The sequence below is a fragment of the Pocillopora damicornis genome, chromosome 13, assembly GCF_964200805.1.
Source record: "Pocillopora damicornis chromosome 13, jaPocDami1.2, whole genome shotgun sequence".
NCBI classification, from domain to species: Eukaryota; Metazoa; Cnidaria; class Anthozoa; order Scleractinia; family Pocilloporidae; genus Pocillopora; species Pocillopora damicornis.
Genome location: NC_142682.1, coordinates 18,245,157 through 18,258,893, shown reverse-complemented (window position 1 = coordinate 18,258,893; position 13,737 = coordinate 18,245,157). Strand labels below are relative to the sequence as shown.

Sequence of the window (13,737 nt, the reverse complement as noted above, 5' to 3'; positions counted from 1 at the left end):
ATCCTAAACAAGCTCGGTGACCTATCTTTTTAATTGCATTTTTCAAAACAGACATTCATAGGGAATATTTAAGGGGAGTTTGAAAAAAAAATTTTGGAAATTTTTTTTTTTTATGGAATCACCTTAAAACACTTGCAGCTGCTCAAAGTTTGTCTTTGAAAGGATGCTATCGATACGCAACTGACCTATTTGTCATTATTCGTCTTTTTAAAAGAAATGTTAGCCTAAGTGCGATTTTTTCCATAAATTTACCGCAAATTTAAGACGTGTATCTTATGATTCAGTTTTGATACTGAAAAAAAAAACGGAGAAACAAAGGTTTCTTAGATATGACCCACATATTAATCTGAAGTGTTTATAATATGAAAGCTGATTTTCGGTGGTTTTTCTTTTTTTTTTTTTTTCGCTTCGGACAAAGGAAAAATGAAGATGTTCGGTTTTGAGGTCATGGAGAAGAAAGAAAGCTTCGAAAAACTGAATTAACATGTTGCAAAACGGCTGCTGTCAGAATTAAAAAATAAATTTTCCGTTTTCGTGCTAAAAGCCGGCAAGTTTTGTTGATGTTTGTTGAGATAATTATCACGGTAAAAGATGACTGCTCTACCTTCTAGTCAGAGACTTAGTTACCTGGGTGGCAGCTGTATCTGTTTCATTCCAAATAAGATTCTTAATACTAGCCAGTTTTGATAAAAACTTGACCATTTGGCAAAATACACCTTAGTTTTATTTTGGCTCTTTGTCTTAATATGAGCGCTAACCGAACTAATCTGCCAACTTAATGCAAATCACTTCGGTCGGTTTTAAACGTAATATCTTTTCTTTCCAGTAATACAACGTTGAATTGGTATTCTTTTGTTTAAAAAAGAAAACAAAGAATAAAAGGAAAAACGGGCTTTTTTTTTTTTGCAATATTCAAAGAACGTTGTAAAAATTAGTTTTACTTTTAGGAAGAGCAAAGTTTGCTTTCGTTTTATGTAAAAATTTGTTTTAAAAGTCTGTAATTAGCTCAGCTCCTCATTTGCACGTTGCCAGACATAAAAAGAAATACATTTTTTGTTTTTGAGTACTTTTTATGACTTCTTTGAGGGGTTTCATGTCATAAGGCATAAGGATTAAAGTTACGGTAGCAGACACTAAGTGGAAATTAATAAATCTTTTGGCAACGACCAAAACGACCAAACGACCAAACGAGAAATACGCAAATATTTTTTCTGGTTTTACTGAAGTGTGGAGAATGATTAAAAATGACTTCTTAAGCAAGTGAAAAGATCAAAAGTTTGATGCAATATCCGCTTAATTTTTTTTTTTTTTTTTTATCCGCTTAATAAAAATGACTCTTATAAGTAACATTCATCCCTAAATTCGTGCTTTTTCTCCATAGTTACTCTCCCCTGGACTCAGCGCTTTTTCAGAGTTGTGACCATGGAAATAGTTCGACTTGATCGATCTAATCAAAGTAACCAATTTAATTTGTTGCCTTGCAAGTTATTGATCGCTGCCTTTTAGAGAGTTTCTCTTTTAACCCGCAGCTGATAAAATGCAACAATCATGAGATCAAGTCAAGTATTCCAAAAAGCTTTTGTAACCGCCGACTGACAGATGGAAAACTTATAACGACAGATGATTCGTGCACCTTTATTTGGAGTTTTTCTTTCAATTTTAATTTGTAACAATTGAGTATTGTTTTCACGCTCTGTCGCCACTGAAAAATGTTGAAATTTTAATGGGGAACACGCGGAGACTTTGTAAAGTCAGAAGGGCTATTTCATGAAAAATAAAGCTATTAAGTTTCGTTGTGAAAATAACTTTTTGTTTCAGACATCGAAATCTACGGCACAACTCGAACAGTTTGATTAAAAAATTGCAAATTTACTGATTGAAGTTACCCACTGAAGACCGTCTCGAAATATATCATTGTTTTTTTATTCATTCATTAAAAACCTTAGCCTCATTTATAGCCGTCCATAAAAATTTTTTAGTCGCTGCAATGGCAAAAGAGGGTTGGGAAAAGGAACTCAGTCCCTGCTCTCTTAGGGCAGTAATAAGAGGAGTGCTGGTGAACGATATTTTGTTTACCTAAAGTCCCGACAAAACAAACGAGACGGAAAAAAAAGTTTACATATTTGGCGCACATCTGTGCCAGGAAAATTCATCTCAATGCGGACGCAGTTTTCCGCGCGATCTCTCGATTAATGTTCATGTTAACCTCCTTTACAATTTCCGCTATCTTTTAAAATCTTCTAGAATGAAATTTTATCCTTACTAAATTACCAGAGGTGTGAGAAGACAAAACTAATTAAACAGGTTTTCACATCAAATTGTTTTGGGTAGAATGCTATTTGCACATCACATCAACATTTCACTGACAATACCCATCGCTTTTTGCTTCAAGCGTTGCAAATTAATGACGATTTTAAAATCACACTTGTTTGATGTACAACTCTTGCAGAAACAGGCAGAATGTCTATTTTGTTAACAGAAGTTTTTGAAGGACTGCCCCTCTAAAGTTACGTTTGCGAAGGGCACAGTCAGAAATCATCATTAACGTCCTCAGTTCAAGGTGAAGGTTTGTCATTTATGGACATACGTCCATCCGTCGCCTATTCTTCTTTTTGACATCAAAGCAATCGATCTTGTGCCGCCTCCGCACATAACAAGTTAAATATAAACGTAACAGCACCAAAAAATTGATTTTAACTTCACTTTGTTGATGAACGGGCAGTTGATCTGATTTGCTGCAGCTCTAGATCGTAAAACAAAAAATAATACCGAATATATCGGGCGAAGTGCTACCAGAATGACTGCAAACTCGACAATTCACACGTGGAATTTGACGATCAATGCTAGCACCCGGTTTCCATCAAATTCAACATCAAATGCGCCACCGTTCGCAGGAGTGTCTCAACTGTACGTTATGCTTCGTACACTCTTCTTCTCCTTAATTATCGTGGCTGGTTTGTTTGGGAATGCTCTTATAGTAGCGACACTTTCTCGTTGGCGAGAAATGAGGACACCTTGCAGTTTACTGATCGCAAACATCTGTGCTGCAGACTTGGGAGTTTGTGTTCTTGCGGCACCACTAAGGATCATCGAAATTTATCATGGTTGGCCTTTCGGTGATGTGCTGTGTCAAATATTTTTTCCCCTCCAAGATGTTTTCGTATGTGTCTCAGTAGTCACACAGACCGTGATCGCTCTGGAGAGGCATCGAGCCATTGTCTCGCCCTTCAAGCCGACACTTACTCTCCGACGCGTCAGTATGGTAGTTCCAGCAGTGTGGGTGGCCTGTTATGTGACAGCCGGTGTTCCGATGCTACTTTTCATCACGGTCACTTTGTTTCCCGATGGGAAGTTCTATTGTTTTCCAGTTTTCTCCAATAAAGGTTACAGAATCGCGTACGAGATGTATCTGGTGATTTTGTTCATAACTTTACCCCTGGTGGTTCAGAGTCTGGCATACTTTGACATCATCCGTTTACTCAGAGCAAAAGACGAAATCGAGGCGAGAAGTGAATCCTTTCTGCCGAACTCTTCCATGAAGAAAACGATAAATGATCGCCTCCGACAGAAAAAGCACCTGGTTAGGATTCTAGTGGTGTTGATGTTGGCTTTCCAAATTTGCTATCTTCCTCGTGGTGTGATCATGTTACTGACTGAATTTAGCCCAGAAACAACGTCGAAGCCAGACTTCAACTATGCAAACCTTATTACATTGGCGATGTACTACATCAAGCACGTGATTAACCCAGTAATTCTTTTGGCGATGAGCAAAGATTTTCGTTCCGGTTTCTTAAACATTTGTTCATCGGGAGGCAAACAATTGCCGTTCATGCGAGGCAGCCGTTATTCGACTAGTCGTCAAGCTACGATGCGAAGCTCTGCGCGGACATTAACCGGTGTTCCGATGAGGATGATTTCCGGAGCAGGAGATAACATTTCAGATCACCTAACGAATAACATGCATAGATAAAAAAATATCCTTGGCAAGAACCAGCTCTCTTTAGAGTTGGCAAGCTATGTTATTGAAAGCTAGACTAGTGTCCGTTTAATTGACATTTCTTCTTAGTGATCAAGCAACTTCGGAGAAGCCGGGCTAGTCTCTAACCAGGAAAACTAATTGTAGTGATTTTCACAGTTACTTAAGTCTAAAGGGAATATAAATGGACGATAAACCAGCTTGAGAATTTGAGCGAGCGTTAGCTATAGGCTGCTAGTAGCCGATCGATCTACAATTTGTAACCTGGTTAATAACATATGTAAAGAAGGCGATCAAGCTCCACGAACTGATTGATAAATCTTTTAATCAAAACGTTCGAGAACAACATTGTATTGGCCTACAAATCCATAGGGTTATCAAAATAGATCGGTGATTTTCACTGAAACATTCGTGGGAGTAAAAAATGCAGAATTCAAAATCTTTTTATTATCCAAAATGATGATGGGAACGCGAAAGTGACGAGTAGAATTTAAATTTGGGCCGTTTTCAAAGTATCAGGATTAATTGTTTAAGAGAACAAATGGTTAAGAAAATTTGCATGTGTATGATTGCTTAGTTATAATTAAAAAAACAACAAATTTTCGCCAACTACAACTTATTACTTATAGAGAAGTTTTTGTGTCTTCAAGACTTTCTGGGACAATTCAAATGTTGAGGAGAAACCACTTAACTCCTCAACAACGTTGTAAGCGTTCAGAAAAATTGAAGATCAGAACAATCAGCAGGAGTAACACCAGGAGCCCACAGGTTCCTGGTAATGTATTTTATAACAAGTCAGTTGGGAAGAAACCGTTCTCAAAATCGACTTATTATACAGGTATTGGGAATTGAGAATTGTAAATTGCGTAATATATACCTACCCAACATCTTTAAAAAATCAAGGATATTGCTCTGATATTGATCTGAACTGCTCACGGTTTAGGAAACATAAAGGAATGATTCGAATTGAGACTCACATGTTAATCTAATTTTATCACATTAAAATTTGTTTAAAACTGTTCCATGGAGGAACTATTCTGACTATGCTTAAGTGTCAGAACTGATAAAATCTAAACAAATCTTATTTCACCCACGGACATTTTTTGACACTAGGTTTGTAAGGGACCGGTCATTATTTATCGCCTGGGGGGGGGGGGGTCGGAGTATTTTTGTTGTCACATCGGAGCATTTACTTGATCCCCCCGTAGAGTATCTAGTTTTTTAGAGATCCCCCCTTATCGGTAGTGGAAAGTTTCATGATCCCCCCCCCCCAAACAAGCCGGTTTCAAACAGTATCTCCTCGAGCAACAGCAAATGCGTTGGCAGTTAAACACAAAGATAAAAGCCCTTTCCGATAAAGAAAACAACTTGCTTAGAAACGAGAATTGGGGAGTGTGCCAAAACATCACGAAGTTCATGTCAGGCGTGGATGGATGTAAGGGCAGTGGTGATGTCGCGAAGTGTGAGTCCTCCTTGACCACTGTCAATGAGGCCTTTAATTCAGCATCCGATTTGCTCTCATTTATCGACAACAGACGAAAGAACCTTTATACAGAAGAGCATACCTTAAGGTCGTTTGCAAGTGATGAGCTCAAATATTTCCAGGAAGCTCAAGAGCGAGTGAAGGCCATACACCAAGAGCTGCAGAAAGCCTCCAATGCGCTCACGACCACCCTCATGAGCTTGAAGAGAAAGTTCCCATCTCCCATGGGGAACAACGGCCAATCCCGAAGAAAAAAAGAAAACAAGAGAAAAGTGAAAAAAATCAAGGAGAAAAGGTTGCATCAGCGAGCAGCAATTCTCCTAGAAAAACTTACCTCAAAAGAGGTAGCTAAAGAGGTTTTCGATTCACTCGAAAAGAATACTTACAAATGTGTCTCAAGTATTAATGCAGGATTCACTGCGAGATTTGTCAAGCGTCTCCACCTGGATCCTATGCTAGGGCTTTTGGAAAGAGGCGTGTTTGAAACAGAGCTGGCACGCAATTTGAAAGTGGTAGTGGCCAGAATGAACGAAGAGAATAGCAGTAATGGTGCTGAAAAAGGGTCAAGTTCGGGCGAGGATTCAGATGAATCTGACGAGGAGACTGTGCAAGAGCCAGTGGAGAGGGCTGCCGAAGATTCTGACACGGAAGCGGAACAAGATACAGCCTCACCAAAATAAACACTTTTTTATTTGTTGTTTTCATTCGGCCGCGTATTAAAATAATGAAAGTTTATGATTTTAGATTACGATTCTCTATAAAACAAACTGAAACGTTATGAAACAATTTTGAGCAATTGTAAGTATTCCATTCTCAAAATCTTGATTACCTTTCTAATTTAGATCGTGCCTGAATAAAAACGTGTATGTTAGACTACGATAGTGATTCTTTTTTACAAAATGGAGGGTCTGTAAAAGGGTTTGGGTTTTGTGTCTGGGCTAGAATAGAGTTTATATAATACAAAATACAACTGAACGTGGTCTTTAATATATGGTTGGGGGTTTAGAGTCCCAGCGGCAAATCCTACCAAAGTATTTACAAATGCAATCACCCAGGGTCCCGGCGCGACCTAAAATTCCTTTTTTTTTGGTCTGATCCCCCCCATTATGCTTGTCAATTACGGCTGATCCCCCCTAAAGGTCTTCAAAAAACCATGTGATCCCCCCCTAAATACTCCGACCCCCCCCCCCCAGGCGATAAATAATGACCGGTCCCTAAAAGCTTTATTTTAGTATATCTCAGAAAATTAGCCGTTTTTTTTATGTCAACACCTGTCTTTTTGAATTGGTTAAATTTTCGATGAGACTACAGTGTGCAAATGTTACACAAGTAATTTAAATCGACGAGTCATGTGCGATCAAAAGGTCCGAGTTTGTAGAGCTGCTGACTGTCACCTGCTGTAGTTGTAGCTCAAGCGAAATAATCTGAAACATTTTCATTCCACGCTTGAATAACAAAATAGTCACGTTAAAAAAATGTGCTTTTTGTTTGTTCTTTTCTTTCTTTCTTTCTTTCTTTCTCATTTTCTTTCTTTCTCTTATCTCTATCTTTTGAAGAATCAACTCATTCAGAGATCTATGTCTTTCTTCATTTTTTTTTTACTTGTAATAGTCATCTCTTCATCAATCGTGACACCATAGTCGTGCATATGACGAAATAGGTCATCTTTGGCCATGCAAAACTTCCAAAAAAAACGCAGCAACAACAATAGCAATCAAATCAACAACAACAGCAATATTTGGTATTTGATCCGTCTCCATCCTACGTAAAATCGATGGAATACTTTTGAAATTTGCAGTTTGCTACATCTTATTACAATTAAAAGAGTAAAAGTTTAGGCTCACTGATCATTTGGATTCCGAGATGATAATTTAAAGTTTCCTTGTTGTTCGTTATAAATGTTTTCATAAATTTGCTTCTAAATCAGTGGTGGTAAATGTAGACATTTTTTTAAGTATTTGTCTTTCATCTCTTGATGTTTCTCCTAAAAGATGAATCGATGTTTTAGCGCAAATTAACAGTGTATAATTTTTGTTTTATTTGATTTTGTTTTGTTTTGTTTTTTTTCGGTCGCCGTGACTTCTGCTTTTGGTACCTCCCGAAATATGATTTGTCGAGGCTATAGATAATGAATCATTATCTAATCAGGTTTTTTAGGAAGTTATCACGCAAACTAAATTACTGAACTCTTGAGAAACTTTTGTAATTTAGTAGCAAGATTCGCTAAACTACCTTGCAACTATGTAAAAGCAGCCGAGAGGTCAAATGCCTGAAACATTATACCTGTAGTTTGCCTTCTTGACCGGCTTCACTCAAAATCAAAACGAATTTAACATCTGCCATTCCCCAAACTTACAATTTTGTCATATAGTTCCAAAGTTTTACAACTCTAAACACAATTGCATCGTTCGATAAGTTCAGTTTGATCGAAATTTATACTGATTCAATCAAAATTTGTACAAAGTATAGTAGCTAGCAGTATTACACTACAAGACCATTCCGGAAATTCAATTTATACATGAGTTCTCAGTGATGCTTCAACTGAAATATCACGCTCACTCCTCAGGAGTTTAAAAAATGAGAGCTGAAAGTATTTTTACGTTGTTAGCTGAGTGTGCGTGGATGACTTCTGATTCCTAGTCCAGCTCAGTTTTAAACAAGTTAACCATGGCATTCCAAATATCCCTTGAAGTTAATTTTTATGTGTTTTTTTTAATGTCGTTAACTCGTTACGAGTGTCCTCGGGTGAATTCTGATTGATTCTGAAGTAATATCTTCCCGTATCCTGGTAACAAACTTCCTGAGGAAAACAGTTTATTGTAGAATTGCTTACGCGTAGGGGTTACTGCAGTTCATCTGCCAAACTGATTACCTCTGTTCGCAAAGGTTTCTCGTTGGCCTTGTTTTTGTTCATCTGTATTCTTCATCTTTGTATTTAACTCTACGTGAAACTTAGATAATGCCTGTTCGCTTCACAGGAAATATGTCCGCCAAAGGGCCGTCATAATATAGTAACTGTATAAGTTTGGAAAACATTTACCAACATGGTACATCGTGTTTGAATACTATGAACAAAAATAATTTTTTGTGCGTGTAATCTAAAGTGGTGAGAAACGCACAGCATCTACCAATTTTCTGTGGACCACCCAGCCCCGTTCAAAAGAGATTGACGAAGGAAATGTCAAAAAAATTCTATCCAAGCAAGAAAACAATTTATTTTAAAAGATAAGAAACGCAGCGTGCGTTTTGAGGAAAAATATTGGATTCACAACTCCTGTGGAACAGTATCAAAACATGCAGAGCTTTCGTCCCCACAGAATGCAAATAAACAGACGAAAGCTAGTCACTTTTAATCCGTTGTTTAAAATTGCGCTTAGATATGTACCGCAGAAAGGTTTAATTTCACTGATTTCATTTAAGTCTTAAAGTTGCGGTGGAAACCGAGCCGCGGTTTACAGTTTGAGTTCATCCCTCATTCAATAAAAAGAATCGAGAGCAGCAGATGTTGTCAAACACAATTATCAATCAGTGGGGGTATTTATTGAGGATATTTTCAAGTTTTGATGAGTTTCCTGTGTTTGCGAGCACTGAAGAAGGACAACCTGGACGATCACCCAGCTTTTCGGTTGAGTTCGTCGTTGGGAAATTTTTCAGAATAGGAAAAAATCTACTAAGAAATTTGAAGAAAACAAGGTACAGTTATATCCCCATTTCTTCATAACTAAAAATAGTGTTTCGTGGAGCTTTCTTGGGCAGATTCATATATATTGCATATAACCTGTTCTCCCACAAATCCAAAATTGAAGGTGAGAAACAGCGAGGAATGCTCAGTGCTTAGCAATGGTTCTTCGCATGGAAGACCCAGCGAAAGGCAGAATTACGCAATGTTCAAACCACAAAACACAAAACTCTGCTCGAACTCACATGCATTCTAGGATCACCCCAAGTGGTATCAATAATATTCTACTCTTTTTTCTCTGATATTCTCACGAGTAAATGCATCTCCTTCTCTGTCTTTACAACAGCAGCTCATTAATATATTATTAAGTTCATTTTATAGCCATTTTGGCACTCAAATCAATAGCATTCAAGGGAAGACGTGGATTTTCTAACACCTCAAAAAATCACTAAATGTTAACTTGGCAAAGTGATTGATATATCTTGCACCTGAGATCGAGCTATAACCTACCACAACTCATATTGGCATCATTACCGAAACAAATAGATAAGAAGCAATGACTAAATGCCATACTAACCGACATCAAAAGTTTGTTCAAAAGTAAATTAAAAAGGAATATTGTTATTGACAAAACTTAATGAAAATTTCCCTTTTTCAATTTTTGAGATTTAATTATGAGATCTCAAGTGCAAAAACTGTAGATGAAAGCGTTAATATAATGGAAGGCAACACATCTCAAAAGAAAGAATCACAGAAAAGAAAAGAAAAATATATGATTAGTTCGACACTTTCATTATCCCAAATTCATGATACACCCTTGTTTAAGTTTCAGATTCCTTGTTTCTTTTATTTATTGTTAAGATTCTTTTACTTGATAAGATAATCTTCCGTTTAATGGCGACTTTTCATTTGCACAAATCTACTGGAATTAGGAGGCATTTGATAACAATCCTGTAAAGCACACAGTGTTTACATAGAGCGAGTTGAGTGGGGCAAATAAAAAAAAAAATGAAAACAAAGCTGTAGCGATTTTAAAATATCGTGTCACGGATGTCTCAGGGATTGGCCTTTATGTTAAGTTTGAAGTAAAAAGTCAGAGGAAATAAAAAATAATAGAAAGTCATTTTAAATGAAACGAATAGGAAAGGCAGAGTTGATAAACTATTGAGTTTACTTAGGGATCTCTGCTTTGTACTTTCAATTTAAACTATTCGGCGGCGGCGAAAATTGAATGAGGCAGGTATGTTTCATTGAAAAAGTTTACCTTGCTAGATAATTAGATACACAACTATTCATTGACTGGTGGTGTGATTCCCGGCCTTAATCACAATGAGATTATGGTCTATAGTTCGAAATAAAATAGATTTTTCAGCAGTTGTAGTCCTAGGTGTTGCGCCAGTGTTTTTTGTCATGTTGTTGCATACCATATGTAACTAAAATGACGTCGCTGAAATGTTGACAATCTTTTGTTCAGATGAAATATCAGTAACCCGTTAAGTTTTTGCCACGAAACCAGGCCCTATCTTCTGCCAAAAATGCGTGTCGCTATCTACTGCAACGCAAAATTAATGCTGTATTTCACAACAGGCGGAAACCGAGTATTTGTTGGTTCTCCGGGTACAGCACAGTCGTATCGAAAGTCGTTCTTGTAATAATCATGTTGTCATTCTCTTTTTTATATCCTTCAGCTTACTGATTTGGACTCAACTTTAATCCAGAATACACGAGGTGAGAAGTCTTCTTACGGTCTTGCGCAATGGGCTTTCCCGGCTTTCCTGAAAAGAAAACGTATCTTATCGAATAGATTTGATATCGTTCATTAAGGTACAATAATAAGAGCACAAAAAATGAAAACTTTTAGTCCAATTCTCGTTTTTTATGTAAATGCCAAAATTATAAGGGCACGTATGAATAGGATCAGCTTAATTCCCATCAAATTTAAAGTGGCTAATAATCCCGCAACAACTGAAATTGTCTCAAAACTTCATCTTGCGACCGTTGCTAAACTTCTTTCAGAGCTGGAGCATGAATTTTCGAAAGCAATCGTCGCAATTTTTTCTGATTTATGTAAGAAGTGAAAATTTTCCAAAGTTATATATGTAACTAATTGAGTAAACAGGCAAATTTTATCAGAAGATGAGAGAACTGAGTCTTACGTGCGAAATCTTTGTCCAGTTAATGAAACATGAATCTGATGCAACTTGAAAATGACTTGTAAATTAAATGGCACCACACGGTTCTGAACGGCTGATTGCTGCCTTTGTGATACAGATCACAGACAGAGATAAAATAAAACAGCACTATCTTACAACGAAACAATAATTTTTCTTATTATTTAAAAAAAAGCGTAAATTAGAATCTCTGACACCTCATTCAACATGCAAATTGACCAAACTGGTATTCACTGTCAATCCCTCCAACATTTTCAACCATATGAATGATAACTGTGTCGGCAGTGTAAACTCCACATAAAGGTGAGGAGATGAAGAATTCTTTTTAGCTTGACCCATCTTGCTTAGACCATAGTTAATGGCTCTTCAGCGAGAAATATCGACATGATTTTAAATATGATAACTTAACTAAACAAATTACGATTGGTGGAAAATGAAAATAGAACTGACGCAGGTGCAGAATTCAATCTTATTTCCCTGGAGTAACTTCGAACTCCACTGAAAATTTTTAAAGTTATTTTCATTGAAGGTCGATTGGGTTAAAGCGATTTTTCATAAAGTTGAATATTTAATCATTGGTTCGAGCATGGTGCTCTCTCAACTTAACCTGGTTGACATGAACTGTTAAAAAATATGCGGTTAGACGACTTTTAACCGGAGGGCGCTAAATCAAATGAAAACAGTTCTGTTGGATAATTCAACAAGGAAAGATTGAAAACGACTGCGTGCTCTAGAATTTTGAAAACATATTCCAGACTTGAATTCCGAGCTTTGGCAAGTCAAATGTTTCGTATCCTTGTCTCCAAATGAAAAACTTTTTGATCGACCAAGTATTTCGTGGGCAGATTTAATTTGTCAAACTTGAGACGCGTTTATTGTTGAAGATCGTAAGCGTTTTAGTGTGGTTAACAGCAAATATGTGAAGTTAAACAGTAGTAACACGGTCTCGGTGTTTAGAGCTAGTCTCGTTGATTTTCGTTAACATTAACTGAATTTGATTGTGATGCAATATGAGAATGCAATATACGATAACTCATTTTTAGTCAGTTTGAAAACAAATCGCAAGTTTGATGGGAGAGATGACAATTAATTTCTGCTGTTTCAATCACATATTGATCACGATACACGGACTAAGACAATATTAAGAACATACAGGAATGTAATAGAGAAAAAGTCAATATCCTATTTGATATATATTTAAAAGATCCAATATTTGTGACTCAGACTGCAAAATCAGAATCGAAGGTGTGTATTCGTAAACGTTTCAATTCAAAAAGTCATTGTGATCTGAAAAAAATAAAACAAAATAATTCGACTCGGGTAATAACACAGCTTTCGTGGTTGGAGACTTGCCGTGCATTAAAAGTATGTTGTTTTCTCAAATAAATCAAAACAAAATAAAAACAAAAAAAAAGAAGATAAAGATATAACAACAAATAGAAATGGAAATCAAGTTCTATTTTTATCTATAGTCACTGATTAAATTACTGTTTTACCGGTCGAAGAACCGTAACATTTACAAACTAATGGGATATAATTTTACCTGAAATTCTATCTCTATACGATTTATTAGAATTTCGGTATTTAAATTTGGTACCACTGAATTGCACGTAGACAGAAAGTGAAAGTAAAAATCAGTGATTAGTTCTCTACGTGGGCGTTTTATTCTGCTACATGAAATGTACTCTCATTCGCTTAAAAAAGTCAGTGAGTCAACCAGCAGTACGCACTGAAATTGTGTCATACATAATTCTCATTTGTCTACGTTTATGAAGTTTTTAAGCTGAAGTTGGCTAAATTTGACAGATGTTACAGGTATGTAATGTGCCACTGATGATCAAAAACTAAAAAACTAAATTGAAAGCTGTTTCAATTAGTTTATCCGTTATTCTCCCTATTGTGTACCCTTCTTACGTAAGACTAAATTTTCACGATGTAACAATACCGTATTGAATTGGTTTAACTAGTGTTGTTTCTTCAAATCTTTAGGCATCTAATAATACTTTTACTCTAAGAGCTAGGAGGAGAAAAATTCGCCGAAAGTTTCACTTTTCAACTGATACTCTTCAATGAACACTGGCTAATAACGTTTCCAGTTTTTAAAAGTAGATTTTATTAATGATATATTGGATTAGGCCAAGATAATATCCTGGATATTCTATTCATTAAGCTTGTATTCCGTGGGCTAAATTTGTAGATTTTTCTTAATGAAATATGGGCTGTGGACACTTCCTTTTTTATTTACAAAACATATCGAACTATATAAAGTAGGTTTTTAATGATTAAAATCCAAATCTCACAAACCGGCTCTTGCGAAAAAAAGGTCTTTTGACATTATATTTATCGCATATTGTTCACTTAAAAGTTTTGAACTTCCAACAGGGAAAAATACAAAATTCTGCGTGAAAACATCTGACCTGTTTAAAAT

At 36.4% G+C, this 13,737-nt stretch overlaps 2 protein-coding genes across 2 annotated transcripts in view; both read left to right on the top strand.

Annotated features, from left to right (window-relative positions):
- The first annotated feature begins 1,262 nt into the window (after positions 1-1,262).
- Positions 1,263-4,996, top strand: LOC113673821 (prolactin-releasing peptide receptor). Its single transcript, XM_027190273.2, has one exon. It carries the CDS (start codon positions 2,798-2,800, stop codon positions 3,968-3,970), a length of 1,173 nt encoding a protein of 390 aa, XP_027046074.2. The 5' UTR covers positions 1,263-2,797; the 3' UTR covers positions 3,971-4,996.
- Positions 4,997-9,024: 4,028 nt separating this feature from the next.
- The window catches only part of LOC113674088 (neuropeptide FF receptor 2), a 15,328-nt gene continuing 10,615 nt past the window's right edge, over positions 9,025-13,737 (top strand). The window contains exons 1-2 of the mRNA XM_027190573.2: positions 9,025-9,152; positions 10,827-10,866. The gene's annotated coding sequence lies outside the window, so the exon portion shown is untranslated. The remainder of the gene's footprint in view (positions 9,153-10,826; positions 10,867-13,737) is intronic.

Coding starts and splice junctions, on each gene's coding strand:
- LOC113673821 (XM_027190273.2), top strand. CDS start 2,798: ATGACTGCAAACTCGACAATTCACACGTGGAATTTGACGATCAATGCT.